The 12966-nt window shown below is 39.3% G+C and overlaps 1 protein-coding gene across 5 annotated transcripts in view; it reads right to left on the reverse strand.

The window, feature by feature from the left end:
- Positions 1-12966, reverse strand: part of LOC117301512 (neurotrimin-like) — a 42752-nt gene that overhangs the window by 21707 nt on the left and 8079 nt on the right. For 3 of the 5 annotated variants that reach the window (XM_033785538.1, XM_033785537.1, XM_033785535.1), the window contains exon 2: positions 8902-9054. The exons of 1 other annotated variant lie outside the window; for it this stretch is intronic. In XM_033785538.1, the coding sequence (XP_033641429.1) occupies positions 8902-9054 (153 nt within the window). Of the gene's footprint in view, positions 1-8325; positions 8473-8901; positions 9055-12966 lie in introns of all 5 variants that reach the window. One more of the 5 variants, XM_033785536.1, reaches the window with a different exon arrangement.

The raw sequence follows: 12966 nt of genomic DNA on the forward strand, positions 1-12966 counted from the left end.
GAGAATAGCAGCTCGATCTAGCCGTAGCTGAAGCCGAAGTCACCATTTCGGACTCGCCTTTGACGTTATTATTAGTCTGGCACCAAAGTTATGCTCTGTTGGTTATTGTACGAGTGCAAAAGGGGACGCGAGTAAAACTGGACTTTAAGCTCAGCCTAACATGAGCTGAAACGGAGCTTAGTTATGTTCAATGTTATTGTCCACTATCAAAGCGTCCGTTGAAATTCAGAAGTTTGGTTTTAGCTCCGTGTACAGGCTGAGCAATCAGCTCATTTGTAGTCGCTTGTATTGATACTTTGATGTTGTTTTTGTGTCATTTTGGAAAGTAACTACAAATATCATGGAGCAACATTTCTCCATATATTTCTTTTTCAGATTCTAATCACAGCGAGACTGTTATTGAAGAAAGTGGTTAGTGCAAACGGTGATACCAGCTTGACAAGCGCATGTGCAGCCTAGAGCCCCATCAGAACTTTGGTCTTCGCAGAATAGTAAAGCCGAAAGCACTTCATGGGTGCGTTCGTTTAGCTTCCCTGGGTCGACCCCGGTCTGCCACCGGTGCGTTCGAATAGCTTTGACGTCATTCCGGGGGCTCACCCGGGTCAGCCCCCCAGTGCCCTGCTTGTGGAGTGGGTCACTAATTGGGGGCTGGCCCAGGTGCATGACGCCAGTACGAGAGCGGTGAGTGATCGTTCGTTTAGCTCTTGTCAGGGGCTCACCCGAGTGAGCACCGCTGGGTAGACACAGGGAAGCTAATCGAACGCACCCATTGGTAGCCAATAAAATGCAATGCAACTTAGTCTCACTTTCTATGCTATGACGTCCTAAAGTTGACAGCGTTCGATTCAAACCTGGCACCAGACTAATTTTAAAATCATATTGAATGTAACTACAAATGAAAATCAAGAAATAAGAAACAATCTTTACTTTTACATTGCGAGCATTAAAGCAGTCGTGAGTGTTAACATTAGTTTGTTCCACTACGGTGGTTGTAGTTTAGGGTTAATAGATGTTAGTCGGGTGCTATTTGAAGATTAACATGCTGCGGGTCAGTGCACAAGGAAACCAAACACACACATCTGATTAGTTTACGGAAGAAGTACACTTTGGCTGTGCAGACAAAAACTGTTGAACACGACCATCAAATAAATTGAACAGCGACACTTGTCAAAACAGAAAGGTTGAAAAAAACACAATCAAACCTGTTATCTGGCTGGAACCGTAACTTCAGATACTGTTTAAACCCGTAGACTTCTCACACAAAAATAATAACTTGCTGAACCGATGACGTCACTGCATGTAGATCGTATCTCATGACGTCAGTATTACCCACACAAATAATTATGTCCTCCGATGGAGATTTTGTCCCCCAATTGGGAAAATAGCATAGGCCGGAAGAGGTTGATTCTGAAAAGTGTATACACATTTTTGCCGTATGGGATACGGGATTTCCTGCCACAACGGTTTAAAACAACAGCTTTTTCAAAAGGCATAATATTTCTCTCAACTGATGACGTCATTTTGAATTCTCTCGTGACGTCAATATTACCCACATCATGGGTCCGTTCGTTTAGCTTCCCCGGGGCGACCCCGGTGTGTGGCGGGGTTTGTTTTCCAGGACGAACGTGTGCAGATAATTACCCACGTTCGTCCTGGAAAAAAAAACACACACACCAGGGTCGACCCAGGGAAGCTAAACGAACGCACCCCATATAAGGCCGTGGCCGAATTGGCGGCTACAGATACGGCTACGGCTGTTGCTAAGGGTGTTGCTAAGAACGTCCTATACCTCGTCGCATGATGACGCAGGACTCTAGCCGTAGCCGTGTAGCTGTAGCCGCTAATTCGGACCCGGCCTATAACGTCGTAATCAATCCTTTTCATCCTCTCAATTCACCATAATTTGTTTCCCTCACGAAATTTCTTATTCTCGCTTTAAAAAAGGGGCCCGTCCCAACTCATTAAATAATTACACAGAACGCATAGATTTAAAAGACGTGCCACCAAGACCTAAATGTTACAATTCCTCAGTGACAACGTTGTCAGATTTGCTCCGAATCACTTCATCTTTTAACCTACTCCTGTGCGATTGGTTTTACCTGTTTTTGCCTCAGGAAGCCCACGGGGCATATAAACACGGTAGGGTTTTTGTTTTGTCTCAAGCTAGCGTCGCCACCTCGTCTCTTACCGGTGACAAATACGTGGCCGGTAAATGATCGCGATGAATACGGATGAAGATTGGGAAAAGTGATGGCAGGGTGCTCGTAATTGGCTATTAAAGACGATCTCGCTGGGACAACTTCCATGGTCGTTGGCTATCACCGCAGAAGATGCCATCAATAATTCAGGTCCGAAATGGGCAATATTTTTACTACCTTAGGCCGAAGTCATCTTTCGAGTGTGGATTAAATGTCGATCTGCAGTTCTGAATATTTGAGGAGATACCCCGTTTGGATGGTGGTTTAAGGGAAAGTCCAAACGACTTGTGAACCGGTGTTTTTCCTCTATACGCCGTAGAAATTATTCATGAATTCATCTGGCGTTAAATGTACTGGGACGGGTCGTAATTTGAGATATTTGCCGCTGGCTTATTCATGGAGTAAAACAAAATCCTCTTTGTTTTTTTCGAGAGGAAGTGCCTCAAATTATAGCTTTCAAAATTAAAGAGAAGTTTCCCTTTCTGAAGAAGGAAAAGAAGTGTATAAATCTTACTTTTCAAAATCAACAGGAAAAGACCCATACTAATGTTTCAAGGTTTGGGGAGACTAGAATAATTTAACCCCCCCAAAAAAAACACAAATGCTGAAAATTTTAATATTTTCATATTTTCATGACACTGAAAGAAAACACTAAGTGTGAGCGGTTATAACAAATTATTCTTATGTACAGTCTACTTGCGTTTCTGACAAGATCACTGGGATTGACCATTGGTGATTGTGAAATATCAGTATTATCACTTTGTGTATATCAACATATATGCATAAAATAACAAACCTGTGAACATTTTAAGTCAAATGGTCGTCCAAGTTGAAGAAAAAACACCCTTGTCACACAAGTTGTGGGCTTTCAGGCTTGATTTCGAGACCTCAGCTGTGAATTCTCGAATTCAATTCAAATATTTTAGTGAGAAATTACTTCTTTTTTTTTTTCAAAACTCCGTTACTTCAGAGGGAGCCATTTCTCACAATGTTTTATACAATCAACAGCTCCCTGTTACTCGTAAGTAAGATGTTATGCTAACAGTTATTTTGAGTAATTACCAATAGTGTCCACTGCCTTTAAACGTGCTTTTTATATCGACGATTGACTGTATTGAACATGTTCTGTTTGTTTAATGTGGAAAGGACTTGACGAGACAAGAGGGTAATTTCGAATGAGCAGGTGGCTTGACGATCGGCTGGTGATTATCACAGCTCGTTAGCGGCAGGCGGGCAAACGACCAATTTACATTAATATTACACTGCAATAATAGCTATCGTCCATTACAATTGCATTAACTGATGACAACTGGTCATTCATTATAAGCCTTTATGAGATATGGTGGACACACAATGCTAAGACACTATATATTAGGTTTGGGTAAATTTGTCTGTATATTTTTAAGGCAAGTTCGCCAAAAAGAAGCCTTTAAACCACTATGGGACTACAAGAAGAATATTACAGCGGGAAAAACTCGGAGGAGCTGAAGGAAGGAAATATTATTGTAGGACGGGGGAAACATCCACCAGGCAAGGAGTTCCAAAGAGATGCAGTACGTTGAATAAAGGTGTACGAATGACTCCTTGTTCTACATGTCAACAAATCAAGAGTGTATAGGTTAGAAGAAGCAGAAAGTCAGGTCTCCAATCAGAAAGTTCGATTAGAATTTGGGTAATTTTATCAAGTATACTACAAGGGAAATTGAAAGGGATAATTTTGTTTCCAATGTGGTGTTTTTACTAGAATAAAGCTATTGGAATGGCTCCTTGTATTACATCTAAACAAATTAAGTGTGTATGGATGAGAAGAAGCAGGTATTTCGAACCAAACAATGCACCCCTATAATGTTCACCATATCTCAAAAGGGAAAACTGTTGCCGGTCGGTGGCTTTTTAATTTGACACAACATATAATGGAGAAGAAAGTAATAAAACTGCCAATGGATACTTTAAGGATGTTTGATGAGTCACTTGGAAATGACTTCATAGGAAAGATTTTGAACTTATGCGTTAAAGGCAGTGAGTGGACACTATTGGTAATTGTCAAAGACTAGCCTTCACAGTTGGTGTATCTCAACATATGCAGTTCTAAATCTGCGGTTTCGAAATCAAATTAGTTGATAATTATTCTTTCTCGAAAACTATGGCACTGGTTTGTTGTGCTCATAATTATTTTGAGTTATTACCAACAGTGTCCACTGCCTTTAAAAGCACAACTGCCCGATGCCCGATATACCAAAGAGCCGGCAGTTGTTGTTGCACGTCAGCAAGTTGTAATGCATACCCCGTGCCCAAACACCTCTTCTGGGTTTCAAATGAGATGCTCATAGCGTCACCTCACGACCACCGTCTGGCTGCATGACCCTCGTAAAAAAAAGGCGGGAAAATTCGTGAGGAAACTGAAGATGAGTGACCCGTTGTAGGTTGTTTTTCACGGGCCGTTGGTAAACGCTTCTCTCTTTTCTATTAGGTGTCGAGATGGTATCCGGTTCCGAACCATTTACGCTGATAAAGTATCTATTTTGTATAATTGATTTGACATAACCCTGTATTATGATCGAGAGGTTTATTCCTGGTCAGTTAGGTTGTGTTTATATGATAAGTCGAGCCTCAATGGTGGTCCCGTCTGCAATGATAGCAAATTAACTTTGACATGTACTAAACGATTACCATGAATATGAAACAGACGGCTTGAGATCTTCCTGTTTACCATGGAGAGCAGCTGTTGGTAGTATAACCCATTGTGAGAAAAGTAAAACCGTAGTTTTTGAGAAAGAAGTAATTTCTCACTAAAATAATAAAAGACTTCAGCTTAAAGGGAAGGTACACGTTTGGTAATTACTCAAAACAAAATTAACTTAAAAACTGACTTGGTAACGAGCATTGGAGAGCTGTTGATAGTATAAAACACTGTGGGAAACGACTCCGTCTGAAGTAACGTAGTTTTTGAGAAAGAGGTAATTTCTCACTAAAACAATAAAAGACTTCTAGTCAGAAGTATTTTATTCCTATCTAAAAGCACACAAATTCGTCCAACAAGGGTGTTTTTTCTTTCATATTTTTCTCGCAACTTCGGCGACCAATTGAACCCAAATTTTCACAAGCTTGTTATTTTAAGCTTATGATGGGATGTACCGAGTGAGAACACTGGTCTTTGGCAATTACCAAACGTGTACAGTGCCTTTAAGCATTTTATCATGCATCTGAAAGCACACCAATTTGTGCAACAAGGTTTTTTTCTTTCATTATTCTCTTGCAACTTCGATGACCGATTGAGCTCAAATTTGCATAAAATAACAAACCTGTGAAAATTTGAGCTCAATTGGTCATCGAAGTTGCGAGATAATAATGAAAGAAAAGTAACCCTTGTCACACGAAGTTGTGTGCGTTTAGATGGTTGATTTCGAGACCTCACGTTCTAAATCTGAGGTCTCGAAATCAAATACGTGGAAAATTGCTTCGTTCTCGAAAACTACGCCACTTCAGAGGGAGACGTTTCTCACAATGTTTTATACCGTCAACATCTCCTCATTACTCGTCATTAAAAAAGGCTTTATGCCAATAATTATTTTGAGTATTACCAATAGTGTCTACGGCCTACTCAGGCACTTACTTATACGAGCTCTGTTGTTCAACAAAATCACAAGCATATTACTCGGTTGGAATTCGAACCCACTACATTTGCAATTCTTGATCGGTGTCTTATTCAGCAGGGGAAAAAAATGCGAAGGTCTTCCCTTTGTCTCTGTTTTGGTTTATGCAAATTAGAACGGACATAACACCAAGTGCTGCTTATAATGCAAACCTATGCACATCACTTATTCTGTGATTATTTGGGTGTTATAGTCTAATGAGGAAACACATGAAGTTGTGACTTGAATTTCCAGTTCAATTAAAAAGCTGAGATAACTTTGCATATTTCGCAAACTGATTTACGTCCGTATGGCTGTCGATGAATGCAGGATTTTCATGGCTGAAAGATAATTGCATCCACTTAGAGTGTCTCAAACCACGAGTATAATATGTTAAAACTAAACAAGTATTCGTTCGAACCTGGTGAGGTCACACTACAACTACAGTTTGCAAAAATGTATAAATTAAATAAATCATAAATCCGAAAGTGTCAAAACACGTAATGTGCTTCTGCTCGATCAATAAACCGTGCCAACAGTTGCTGTTATGTCGTTGAGTTGGTCCGGTCGTGAAAATGTGGACTTTATTTTTCCGTCAAAGGAAATCGGCAAAATTAACGTTCGGGAAAATAAACACCAAGCTGGCAACAGCTAGTCTATGTCCTACAAACATTGGTTTATGGCCTACGATTATGAATTAAACAAACCAAGAATGTATTACTCAGCTTGTGAAATCAGCGGTTGACTTGGTAGGATTCGAACCCACAACCATGTGATTGAAAGCCCTGCAGTCTAACCACATGACCGCAGTGAAGTAGCTAACGGCAGGAGGTCTACTAGCTATTCTTTCATTTGTAAAAACCTTGAGGTCTTAGATGATCAAAAGTTACGAAAAAATCAAATTGGACAAAGTTATGATCAAATTTACAATTAAAATGAAACAGACACTTTATAAAGAAGTTTAAATAGCATTCCCTTTACAAAGCTTGCCCAAAGTAGTTGTTTAAAGTTAAAAACTATTTCATACTTACCGTAAAACGTCTGTGAGTTTTCACTTCGACGAAAATAAAAAAAAACACCAGAGTGAAGTGTTAGTACAACAATAAATGAGTGACCGTAAAACGAAGGCGGCCGTGAAGCGCGGTGTTAGTGCATTATTATTATTGCAGTGCAGTTAGTACATTGAGTTGAAAATTGTGGCAGAAGCATTCAGTGTTAGTAGTTTTTTTATAATAGCAGTGTTATAGAGGTCTTCATTGCAGAACCAGTTAAAGATGGTAATTTTGTTAAGTGATACGTTTTTAAATTTCAGCTATACTGAAGAGTAATTTAAAGAGATGTAGCAACCCAACGAGTACCCAACACGTGTATGATGTTTTGACTCGGTGTCCCACAACAAAATCCTGTTCTGGGGCCTAACCCATTTGAACTGGGTCAATTTGAACTTCCAGAAAGTGGTTATGAATTGAGTTTTAATTTGGATTCTGATCGAGACACCTCACTCACTCCTGACCAGAATCCAGGTATAGGATCCGGGTCAATCCTGACCCAGAAAGTGTTTTTTCTATAAATTTAGATTTTACTCTGAAAGAGGAACCGTTTGGCTCGCCTTCGTTGTTTGAGCAATAGGAAGACATATGAAATGCTGCTATAAAGTAAAAGTTGGAACCTTCCAAAACCATTTCATTAAGTTAAACATGAGTTATTCAATGAACATGTTAGTTGTAGTTATTCAATGAAAATGTTAGTTGTAGTTATTAATGTTGTATCTAAAAATGTTAATTAAAGCTATCAGTTTCATGGAAAATGTTTGTATTGTGTAAACAAACAAATGTGTTAACGATTAGATTGTTGCAATTTAAATTATGACGCAAAAGGTTAGTGATGTGAGAACATTCTTTTATAATGGAGGACTTTTAGGACAATAGGTGGCGGCAGACTTACCAGACTGCCGCCACCTACCGTTCAAAAGTCTCCCATTGGAATAACGCAGTGTTAGTGAAAAAGGCTGAGTTCCTAGATTGAATTACGGCAGGCTTGGTGTTAGTGTTTTTAGTTGAATTATCCACACTTTTAACTGTGTTTCCTAATGACAGACCAGGGGTGGCTTGACTCTAGCTCGTTGGTTTATCAACAACAACAGGGAACTTTTGGGACGCTTGGTGGCAGCATACTTCCGAGGATAATCCATTGTTCTCGGTGATGTACGCATGCTCAAAGATACGTAAACAATGGAAAATTACCTGGTGAGTCTGCTGCCACCTAGCGTTTCACAAGTAGTGAACTAGCACGGTCCACCATCTTGGCAGTCAAATATTTGGTTATACAAAATGGCGGGCCGTGATCACGAAGTCAAAGGGCAACCAGTAAACGATTTCTACGCATTACATCTGCAAAGCCAAAATCGAATTTAAGGTAATACAAAATGTGTCCCAAGTAATCTCAGGCAAGTAAAAAGCCAGCCCCAGTGTCTGCCATTGACCTTTAACCCCTACCTACAGCCGTCGTGGTTGTTTTCCGGCATTCGATCAGGAACCAGCCTGGCATGTGAGTGTTTGCCATTTCTGGTCGTGACATACACTTCTTTGTCAGGGTGTCGTCTGGGACCGAGACTGTTCCAACGACCACAGACTCCGGTGAGACTGTCAATTATAAATCAAGCATATCGTTACACTCGACAAAAATGCTCAAATAAAAGTATTCGGTGGTTTATTAGTCTGTAATAGTATTTTCTGTGTATCAGTGAAAAAAATAACTTTTCGTATTTTTACGGATAGATTATATAGGCCTCCTTAAATCTTCAAGAATATACAACGACAAAGATTTAGACTTTAGGCCTAATTAGTTTAAGGTCTTTTAAACAAAAACGCCAGTTCCGTTGAAAACCTCTATAACACCTAAAGCACAGCAGCAAGCTACAGACCCACAAGAAGCGGGGGACAACCATGGATGAAGAAACTTTCCTCCATGGGACAACCAAACAGCATTACAAGAGCCGGGAGGTTTACAAAGAGGTTTGAGAAGAAAAAGAAGACAAAACTTAAGGTGTTGCAAAACACCCTCTACCGTACCTAGAAGCGTGGTACTTGCGGATATACACTTATTCATGAATTTGCCAGGTTTAGCTTCGGAATTTGTGAGCTTCTTCACACATTTCTCGCTTCGCTTCCCCGCTGGGAACGAGGTTGTGCCAATGACGATGACTTCCCTGGACTCTATGGGGACTGGCAAAATCAAGGGAACAATTAAAGTCAATGTTACTGCAGCTAGAAATGTAAATGGCTTTCACAGACTATACTCATGGGAGCATCCTTATAACAAGGTATGCCCTCCCATTTATCTTTCTCCTTGAGACGATCATACTGACCAAAACGTTATAATAACCATAATAATCGGGTGTTTTGCGCTTAACTGCGCGTCTCAAAGCGCGTCCAATATCATTGCCCCTCTTCACTGGGTCCTTTATTTCGTTCTTTAAACCATCTCAGCTCCCCGGAGTATACAGCCTATGCAACAAATAATTTGCGCTACTAAGCTATATCAGTCACAAGAACCATCTTTGCCCTCACAGGTACCCATTTACTCCTGGGTGGAGAGAAGCAATTATAGTCAAGTGTCCTGCTCAGGGACACAAGTGTCATGACCACACTCTGCTGAACAGGAACATTAGGGCTTGTGAGTTCACCAGAGCTTGCTCGGGGACACAAGTGTCACGACCAGTACTCTGCTGAACAGAAACACCAGAGCTTGAGTTATCGGCACTCTCATCCGCTTGACCACGACACCCCGTATATGGTTCTACCGGACACCTCAGCTGAGTGATTATACTCACACCGTGCAAGTTTCAAATCTTACTCTCAATTATAGTTACCATCAACCTTACACCCTAACACCTCATCCTAAAAATGAGTATACTACTAATAGTAAATAATAACAACAGACAAATTGTACACGAATTTTCTTCGAAACGAACCGATATAGCAACCAGTTGAAACAGCGAAAAACGGATGGTCGCTAATACCGCAGAAAACAGTGGCAAGCAGCATATTGCCCTTGGGGGAAATACGCCAATATAGTACCATTCAATTTGCTTTAACAATATTTGGGAAACGAAAACATAGGACTCCTAAGTGAAATTATTACTTCCGTTCATAGAATAGTTCTGGCGTGTCAATTGGTCATCGAAGTTGCACGAGATTAATGAAAGCAAAAACACAATTGTTTGCACAAGTTAATTTGTGTGCTTTCAAATTCCAAAAAAGGGGCTTCAAGTCTTACACTTTTTAATATTTTGAGTGAGGAATAACTTCTTTCTCAAAAACTACGTTACTTCACAGGAAGTCGTTTCTCACAATGTTTCACACTCTCAACAGCTCTCCATTTGCTCCGCATCAATTAAAGGCAGTGGACACTATTGGTAACTACCTAAAATAATTATTAGCATAAGACCTTTCTTGGTGACGAGTAATGGGGAGAGGTTGATGGTATAAAACATTGTGCGAAACAGCTCCCTCTGAAGTGCCATAGTTTTCGAGAAAGAAGTAATTTTCCACTAATTTGATTTCGAGACCTCAAATTTAGAACTTGAGGTCTCGAAATCAACCATCTAAACGCACACAACTTCGTGTGACAAGGGTGTTTTTTCTTTCATTATTATCTCCCAAGTTCGATGACCGATTGAGCTCAAATTTTCACAGGTTTGTTATTTTATGCATATGTTGACATACACCAACTGTGAAGGTTAGTCTTTGGCAGTTACCAATAGTGTCCACTGCCTTTAAGTTGTTATGCTAACAAATTATTGTTTTGAGTAACTACCAATAGTGTCCAGTGCCTTCAACATTATCTTAGGTCGTCTCCACATGTTGACATGTGTGGGCGAAACACAATATACTCAGCCTGGCTAGTTTCTTAGACGGAGTCTTAGGTTTTTTTACAGCGCAGGCAGTTAGCACCTGATCTATGGTGCAAGATTTCCAGTACGTGTTACCCAAACACCTCTTACGCTCTTGCATTGCCAGGGGGTATTACCATTAATTTGGGTGATAGTTTACCAGAGGGAGCACGACAATTTAAAGGCTTGCGGGTGTATAATTTCTTGAGTTGTTGATCAGGTCATCGCGTTAATTTTAAGCTGCTGTAGCTATTGCTTCAAAATATCCATGGTCTATAAAAAGAAATATCGGGTTTGAAATTGTTGTCATTGTCTAATTAGTTTAATTCCTTTTTCTCTTCTTATTTTTCTTTCTTTTTATTTGGTTCGTCAATTGTTTTTTTTGTTTTTTTTTTTATTGTTCTCATTCGTATCTTGTTAATTATCTTGTAAATTAAGTGTTCTACCGATATTTATTTTGCCTTAAAGGACACTAACTAGTAACTAATATGAAGTAAGTTTTTAAGACGTACACATTTTGTAGATATATTTGTTTCTATTATATCCATTCAAATGAGGAAGTCAGAAAACAACTTCAAATAGATCTATTTATATCATTATCAGCCCGTTCTACTTCAAGGACTAAACCGGGTAGCAGATGTTATGCAAAATGCTCGTCGTACTTTTACTTCAAAGCAAACTCGGGAAAGGTATAATAAAACCATAAGGGTTTCTTTTATTATTCTCTTGAAACTTCGATGACCAATATTTGGTCAAAATTTTTCACAGATTTGTGTTTTTATGCATATGCATGGATTCACTAAGTTTGAGGTGGTCTTTAGTAATTACCAAAGTTGTCCTATGCTATTAAGAACACTCATAACATAAAACTAATATTGATGCAGTTATTTTTAAGACAAATTGTACAGATTTGTAGATTCACTTTTTGCATTACACATTTCAAGCTTAGATCAATATTAAATGCACTATTCAGTCAGTTTTACTTCAAGGACTGAATCGGGTAGCAGCTGAAAAAGGCTGGTGGCTCAAAAGTGAATACGGGAAAGAAGTTAAAACCATAAGGGTTGACACTGATTATTAAACATTTAAATACGAATCACCATTCCATGTGCTGACTGGTTGTAATGTGTCAAAAGCAACAAATTACTCATTCATTGACCTTTTCCAAGGCTTCAGTTCCGACTTTAACTACCCGCACATTGAATAAAAACATTCTCAGACGTGACTGCTGAAGCCAAGAACACGTCTAGACGCAGATTAAGCCATTTTAATTGAATGTTGTAATTTGTGCCACCTTTTTTTTAAGGGGGTGCTGGGTGAGGGTGTTTTACATGTTTGTCCATTTTGTGTATTTGTTTATTCGTTTGTTGGAATGTTTGGGTTGGGTATTGTTTGTTGGTCACTATTCTCGTGATTATCTCAAACAACAAACAGAATTGGTAGAAAGGCTGCATGCACCAAGTGAACATAACGAAGTCAAACAGTACAGTATCAAGTTTCTGAAAGATGATTTCATTAGACAAAATAGATCCATCATGATGTGTTTATTCCAGTCATTAATGGTTTAGGCGAGAACCCCCGTCACATAGTCTCCTAAATGTTTGCCGATTTTCTCGGAAGGCCAGAGAGTGCAGTTGTTAACGACTCTTTGGAGGCGAGGCACACAGCTGCACTGACAGACACATTAAAAACACTTCGGTATAGCACAAGAAACATTCGTCTAGCTGTATAAACCCACCAAAACAATTCCTTTGAAAATAGTCAAACAATTTCACTGTGACTAAGTTTTCGTTTTTGAGAATGCCTGGAATCTGTAAGTGGTCTAATGTGAAATGATTTTCAGTCTTCAGGGGCAGACGGATGCAATCATTCATAAAGTGTGATTTTTGTGTTCGGATGGAACGAGAAAAACAAATACTATTTTGCTAAAGTCGATCTGATGGTAAATCTGTCTTCGGTATTAGAGGTGTTCCCTTAAAGGCAAGGTATCGGCCTACGTTTGATTGTTTTAATTCTCTATAAATGTGTGTACATGTACTTGTTAATGTGTTTACCTAAATAAATATTATTATAATTATAGATGTATACAACTAAATGTTAGAAAAATTTAATTTCACAAGGTGGTAGTGCTTTTGAGACGTCGCTGATAATCCGGGGCGAATAATGTCCACGCAGGAAGAAAAATCCATAAGGAATACAATATCTGAGAAGCGTTATGCGGTAACGCTTTTACGGTTCACAT

This window comes from Asterias rubens, chromosome 17, assembly GCF_902459465.1.
Source record: "Asterias rubens chromosome 17, eAstRub1.3, whole genome shotgun sequence".
In the NCBI taxonomy this organism is placed as follows: Eukaryota; Metazoa; Echinodermata; class Asteroidea; order Forcipulatida; family Asteriidae; genus Asterias; species Asterias rubens.